The 7,616-nt window shown below is 39.0% G+C and overlaps 1 protein-coding gene across 1 annotated transcript; it reads right to left on the bottom strand.

Moving 5' to 3' along the window:
* Positions 1 to 2,202: 2,202 nt before the first annotated feature.
* Positions 2,203 to 3,150, bottom strand: LOC125187194 (Pathogenesis-related thaumatin superfamily protein). The gene has a single exon (XM_048083734.2). The coding sequence runs from the start codon at positions 3,096 to 3,098 to the stop codon at positions 2,352 to 2,354; it is 747 nt and encodes a 248-aa protein (XP_047939691.1). The 5' UTR covers positions 3,099 to 3,150; the 3' UTR covers positions 2,203 to 2,351.
* Between the last annotated feature and the right edge of the window lie 4,466 nt (positions 3,151 to 7,616).

Here is a 7,616-nt window from a genome sequence, read left to right as displayed (position 1 = left end):
CTCACTTTCTATTACATTTCTTAAAACCCGTGCCAGATCAAATGGTGACGAATTTTGGGGTACGGAGGGAGTAGTTGAATATTTTAATGAATAGAGAAGGGAAAGAGTTTTATTTCCAAATATAGAAAATGCACATCTTGAGTGAAACAAACTAAAAAGAAAAAGTGGGCATCTTGAATGAGACGGGGATAGTATCTCATAAATTAACTTTGTATACGCTTGATAATATCCTATCATTATAATTAGAAGAGGTTAAGTAGTAAGAGAAAATAATACTATTTCCTTCCGCCATTATGAGGAGTCTCAGTTTACCATTTTAGTATGTCGGTCATTAGGTGTCTTGATCCACTTTTACTATAAATAGTAGGTAGACCCCACTTTCCACTAACTCATTTCACTCACCTTTTATTATAAAACTAATAAATGGACCTCACATTCCACTATATTTTCTTACACACTTTTCTTTACATTTTTTAAAACACGTGCCGATTCGGATGAAACTTCTAATGGTGGACGGAGGGAATACTTAATCGTATTAATGTGATAGATAGTAACTTTTTTAAAAATTAAAAAGTAATATCTTTGATAGGACAAGCTAAAAATAAAAGTGTGATATCTATTAAGGGATGAAGTGATTACTTAATTACCAAATCTACTTAAAACACCAAACTTTCGGTTTTTAGTCTCAAAGTCGAAAAGAAACACCTTAATTATTGCGAATTGCGAAACAAAGCGTGTATATCTTTTGGATGCTCAATAGTTTCATATATTTAAAAATTTTGATAATATTTATTGTGACTTTTGTACTTTTTGTCATTAAATTTTTACTATTTATATACTCCTTGCGTCCTATAAATTTTGCCGCACTTTGATAAGGCACAAGTTTTAAGAAATTTAATAGCAAATGAGTTGAAAAAGTTAGTTGAATATGAGTTTTATTTTTATATACTCAAATTATTTTATACTAATAAAATATGAGTATAAATGTGTTAGTGGAATATATACATCACTATTAAAATAATAAAAAGTGAAATATGATAAATTGTGTAAACATGTGAAAATGAAAAACTGAGACAAACTTCCTGATTCCTGATATGAAGTTAGTAATAATTATCTAAGGGAGTAATAATTATCTAGATTTGACAACCAGATTATATAAAATGTTAAATTTATCTAGATTGTAACTAAAATTAATAATTTAAATAATTATCTAGATTTGACAACCAGATTATATAAAATGTATAAAATTTTAATTGAAAGAGACATTAAAAAAGATAAACGGAGTACTATTTAATTATAAAATTGTGGGATTGACAATTTTCCCTTACAGAAGCTAAATTATACTCGTAGTCGTAATATTAGCCGTTCTCGTTAATATTGAGCATATCATACTATATTTCACCTGAACTTGAATCAAAGAGAGTTAATGAATCAACTTAGACCATTTTAATGATAGACAATAACCTAAAATAAAATGATACTCTCTCCGTCACATTTAAGAGGGACGGGTCATCTTTCTTTTTTTATTTGTCTCAATCAAGATGGTCATTAACCAATTTTGGAAATAACTTCTTCTCTTCTCTCTGCTCATTAAAATATTTAACTACATTTTTTATTTTCTATTTTATTCCATCTAACAACACTTTTTAAAATCTCGTGTCACTCAAGAATGTGGTCATCTTGAATGGGACGGAGGAAATATACTACTCCTTTTGTCCCGCTTAAGATGACATATTTTCCGTTTGTCCCAACTAAAAGTGGCACATTTTTTTTTGAAAACTTTCTCTCTTCAATTAATACATCCAACCACTTTTTTCTCACTCCTATTAAAATATTATCTTTCTTTTTCTCTTTATTTTAATACTTACACTTACTTTTTATCTATCCAATAACTCCTAAAATCCAATGTCGGCCAAGAAATGTATCATCTTAGCCGAGACGAAGGGAGTATTATATAATTTGTCTAACAATACTTTGAAATTAATTTTATTTTTGATTTTTTATGAAAAGGTACTTATATTTTGGTTTACAGTAAACCAAAACTAATTTTTTTTTTCAAATTTGTAAATAAAAAAATATATTTCATATAAAAATATTATCTTAAATTTGAGTTTAATTTTAATGAACAAAGTAAAATCATATTTGCCGTTACATTTAAACTAAACTGTGTTGAGTATAACTAAAGGAGAAAAAGAAACGATATTTAGTGGAGACCAAGCAAGAAACATACATTTCCCAGAATTTATTTCCAAAACAAAACTTCCATAAGTCCATAAGCATCAAATTCTCCACAGAGAGAAATAAGAAACACAGATTCAAAGACATAGAAAGCAGCAGAGATCTAAAAAATCTCAGTGACAGAAGATAACTTTGAGCTCTTTGGGAGCAGAGCACTCGTGCATAAGCGAGGGGCTATCGTGCGCGTAGGTGAAGGTCGCCGGGCACGCGTGCTTGAAGAACTCCGAGTAGCTCGACGGCCTGCACGTCTGCGGACTGTTGTAGTGGTTCCTGCAGCACAGCTCGTCCGTAGCGAACGCCTCGCACCCGCTCTTGCACCCCACGACCGCACCGTGCGGATTCTTCTTCTGCAGCGCGTGCGGGCACGTGCGGAGGAGATCCGCGCGGCAGCCGACGACGGGGCACGTGCCCTTGCCCTCGTGCGGCGTGACGGTCATGGGGACGTTGAAGCCGTCGACGAGGCTGACGCCGTAGGTGGAGAAGTCGGCGTGGCCGTGGTGGAGGACGAACTGGGCGAGGGTGGCGGGGGCGGCGCCGCCGAGGCCGTTGCACTCGAGGCGGCCGCCGCAGTCGCCGGTGGCGCAGGAGAAGTGGTGGCCGTTGTGGGAGCAGGAGGTGCGGGCCCAGATGCGGCCGGACCAGTGGGCGGAGGGGGCGGGGAAGGAGCGGTGGGTGAGGGTGGAGAGGGAGAAGCCGCCGCGCTCGAGGACGGGGTGGCCGGAGTTGGGCTGGATGGCGGGCCAGATGGTGTAGGGGCAGTTGTTGACTAGGGTTAGGATGAGGCCTGGGGGCGTAGCTTTGGTGAGGGTGCACAGGATAAGGAGGAGGGTGGTAGTGATGAGAGAGATGTTGGCTGCCATTTTTTGGTGTGCAGATGGGAAAGTGAGTTGAGTCAGTGAGTATGGCTGTATGCATATACTAATATATAGACACAGCCCAACAATCTTTTGTCCTTTCTTATCTCTAATAACTCTAATTTATTCAAAACGAAATTAGCTAGAATTATTTTCTTTCCTCGGTCTCATTAAACATTAAAGATATCTATTTTTTTTTATTTGTTTCAATCAAGATGATTTATTATCAAAAATAGAAATATATTTATCTATTTTATTCCTTATCTTTTATAATATTCTCTCCACCTAACACACAAAATAAAACTACATAAAATCTTGTGCCGTCCAAGGAAGGGGCCATCTTTCTTGGGACGATGGGAGTACTTCCCCCGTCTCGGTGGAGTGTATTATATTGCAAGGGGCAGAGCATGTCAAACTAAGAGCATCATTAACCCTGGCCCGGATTCAGGCCCAAGTCCCCTCCACGTCATCATTCCCTTAAATTTGAGTCCCGGCCCAAAACTCCTCTAACCATGCAGGCCCCCAACCCGGGCCACAACTATTAAATTGCACTATTCACCACTTCAACCTATTTTACTCGTAAAATAAAAAATGCCGAAAATTTAAAACATGGAAAAGTTGTTCTTCATTCGGAAATTGAAAATTACAACATAGAAATTTAAAAATAGAAAAAAAAAATCCTAAACATAACGTCAATTGCTGGAAAACGTTGGTGCGTGTCCAAATCTCTTCAATTAGATCGCCTTGGAGGAGAGTGTGTACTTCGTCTTGGCACATCGCAACTGAACGGGCCATGACATCTCTGAGGTCGGGAGGAACGCCCTGCACGGGCGGGGCGGTGACAGTGTAGTTACTCCTGGTGCTGGCGAGCGGATCGTCGCTCCACAAAATGACATTTTCTTCCTCGTCCTCAACAATCATGTTATGCATTATGATACATGCATACATGATGTTGGCGATTAGTGGACGCTGCCAACCACGGGCCGCTCCCTTCACAATAGCCCACCGTGCTTGGAGGACTCCGAATGCACGCTCCACATCTTTCCGAGCCGCCTCTTACTTTTCAGCAAACAACTTCCTCCTATCCGTCATCGGACATGTGATGGTCTTCACGAACACGGACCATCGAGGGTAGATCCCGTCTGCCAGATAGTACCCCACACTATACCGATGGTGGTTAGCCGTGAACTCAACGTTCGGCGCTCGCCCGACACACAAGTCGTTGAACAATGGAGACTCGTTCAACACATTGAGGTCGTTGTTCGACCCCGCGACACCAAAGTAGGCATGCCAGATCCACAATCATTGGATGGCAACGGCCTCCAACACAATCGTGAGATGTGTGCCCTTGTGCCCGCTTGTGTATTGTCCTCTCCAAGCCGTTGGGCAATTCTTCCACTACCAGTGCATACAATCGATGCTGTCATGCATCCCCGGGAAGCCATGGGTCCGCTCGTACATGTTCACCAACTTCCTAATGTCGTCGGTCGATGGCTTTCTCAAGTATGTATCCTTGAATGCTTTGATGACTGCCCTGCTGGGGTTTGGTGCCCCTTGCACAGCGGAAGACTTGTACAAAACAAATAAATCAGATAAGGATCTATTTGACCGATTATGCGATTAATCAATTCACATGTTAGACAGATAATTCCATGCTAGAACACAAATAATTCATGCTCAAAGAAAGTAAATCCTAAAACATGAATTCTATGGTTTAGGGTTACCGATTTTGATTCTCCAAAGAATCGTCGATTGCTCACGCCTTCTCCACATGATGATCTTCAATACTAGACCACGGAGCTTCTCTCTGGTTCCCGAACTGTATCTCGATACCAGGGTGGAATGATCTTATCAAAATACTAGGACTCGAATAAAGGAGACAGAACTTTTTCACGGAGGAGGAGCTGAAAAACTCACGGAGGAGAATAATGATGAAAAAAATCGTCCCTTACTCTTTTAAGGAGTAGACGTGATTTTCATAATTACTCAATCTTAATTCTGTCTTATTTATTCTCCTATTTATATTAAGTTCCTTTTGGGCCCATACCGGGATCTATGGAAGGTTTTGGATATGGGCTCCGCCAATTAGCTTTTTACTAATTACACAATTTAATATAAGCTTATATTGGAATATTACGAGCAGCCACTACAGAAGTAATATTGAACTCTCCCTATCCAAATCTGAAATTACAAGTAATCCGGGTTTCCACTTTGTTTATTATTTATTTCCCGCGCTTAAGATATAAATATCCATTAATTAATTAATGTCTGCTATGGACTTAATTAATTAATATCTTATCAATTCCAAGAGTGGACTTAGCAAGAAACACTTATTTATTATTTATAGAGTAATAAAACTCCAACTGACCAGTTTTATGAATAATAAAACCTTGTTCGAGCTCCTCTTGAGGACATTATCAAACGAGACTCACCTCGCGCACGATTCAACATAATAGCAATCCTAGCACCGCTAGATATTGATCACCACTACCCAATATATCAGGATTATTGGGTTGCAAAAAACCCGCACCATTTGATAAGTCAAAGTAGTGCATAATCAATACCGTATGCTTAATGCTAACATATGTAGATTAAGAAATACTCCCTCCGTCCCGCGTTACTTGCACTAGTTTCCTTTTTGGGCGTCCCAAGTTATTTGCACTCTTTCCTTTTTTAACAAAAGACAAAACATCTAATCACTCTTTTTTTATTCTATCATTTACTTTACTCTCTCTTATCTTTCCTACTTTTTTCATCTCTCCTATTTATTTAATATAATTTCTTAACCTCCGTGCCCAACAGTAAACGTGCGACTAACCCGGGACGGAGGGAGTAGTATTTATCAAGACCTAGTCTTTCAGTAGATAGCATAAAGACACGTCTTGCTGTTAGATCCGTTCAGTGCTATACCACACCAATGTCATCGAAATAAGGCTTAGAAATATGCGGACTGACATTGCAACCTTTCAAGATAGGTAGCCAAAGCCTATCTAGGTTGTGAAATTCTTCTTTTTCTTTTGCAAAGCATTGCATAGATCTGACCGTGTTACCTTAAAGTGGACGACGCCCACAACCGGTCTACTAAGTAAAAGACTTAGACTTTGTTTGCTTCTTATACATTTAAATGTTTATAAAACATCTTATAAATGCACAAGCAAACACAATGTAACAGCCCGCCCTCCTAGGGTACAATAAATGCGGCGGCTGCTACCCAAAACCAACTCTAAAGAAGTAAACATAGACTAGGGTTTCATTTAAAGAGTATTGACCAAAAGAATTGAATGAGATATCAGAGTATTAAATGCAACAACTTAACCTAGATGATTAGAGGAAAGAAAAGTATCATAAATCACGATAAAAAATCTCGAGAGTACGACATCATCTCCAAGTCAAAAATCACAAGGAAAGACTAAGGCTTCAAACCAAAGGCAAGATGCAAATATTCCAAAAAAGAAATTCTAGAGTGTATCAAAAATTCAGCGGAAAACGACCAAGAGAAAGTATAGCTATGTATGAAGACACGACTACGCTTGAAGTTCAACATATCCTTTTTAATTCATTAATCTGCTCAACACCCGCCACCACTCGTCGTCATTCAACCTGCACATAAGGAAAACACATGCAGGGCTGAGTATTTTGAAATACTCAGTGAGCTCGTTGCCAAAACATTTTATAAGTTATGCCACCCTTACCAAGTGAACTCGAGTTTTAAGCAGTTATAAAAGGAATATCACGAGTATCACAAAATATATTTTCATAGACTGGCCAGTCAAAATAACCTCCCATTTTCTCATCAATTAACCATCATTCCATGGTGCGACGAAAGTGTGGCCACACTTTTCGCCCACGAGACCGGCCGACTAGCAAGGACGGCTCTCGATCCCATTGTGTACACAGCCTGGTAGGGCTTGCGGCCCATACTCAGACCCGAATTCGTATAAGCATATCCAACAATCACATTTAAACAAACATAGGCATGGCATAGCAGTTAAACCACCCTTATAACCCTGAACAACATTTTGATAAAATAAAAGAGAGTTTTTAGAGTAAAGCCCACCTCGACTGCTTAGTTTTCAAGTAGATTCGCTTTTCCGTTATCCGGCTTCGCAACCAAAGTTTCACCTTTTAATCACATAGGCACATATCACAAATTAGGTTCAATACTACTCTTACTCATGCATGTCTCATTACTTTTCCCTCTTCCCAACGATTTATCTTATCACTACTAATTAATCAAGATCATGTTTATCGCACACGAAGACTTAACCATTAAACACACACTACACAACACATCAACACACACACACACGGCACACACACACACACGGCACACACACATACACATGTCCCCACATCCCTTTTTATCCCTCTTTCACTCAACCAAGATGCATGAGGGTTCAAGAAGACCGATTAATCGGTTAGAAGAAGAAAAAGAAGAGGTAGAAGAAGAACAAACATAACTCTTAAACAAAAATACCTTTTTAGCGAAAAACAATCGGTAGAAAACAAGTATTAGCCTTGATT

The sequence above is a fragment of the Salvia hispanica genome, chromosome 5 (assembly GCF_029641045.1).
Source record: "Salvia hispanica isolate PSC_SH4W2 chromosome 5, Shi_PSC_v1, whole genome shotgun sequence".
NCBI classification, from domain to species: Eukaryota; Viridiplantae; Streptophyta; class Magnoliopsida; order Lamiales; family Lamiaceae; genus Salvia; species Salvia hispanica.
Note: the sequence above shows the minus strand (reverse complement) of the source record. Positions and strands in the feature narration are given on the sequence as shown.

Excerpts from the sequence above, each read along its gene's own strand:
- LOC125187194 (XM_048083734.2), bottom strand. The coding sequence starts at position 3,098 with ATGGCAGCCAACATCTCTCTCATCACTACCACCCTCCTCCTTATCCTG.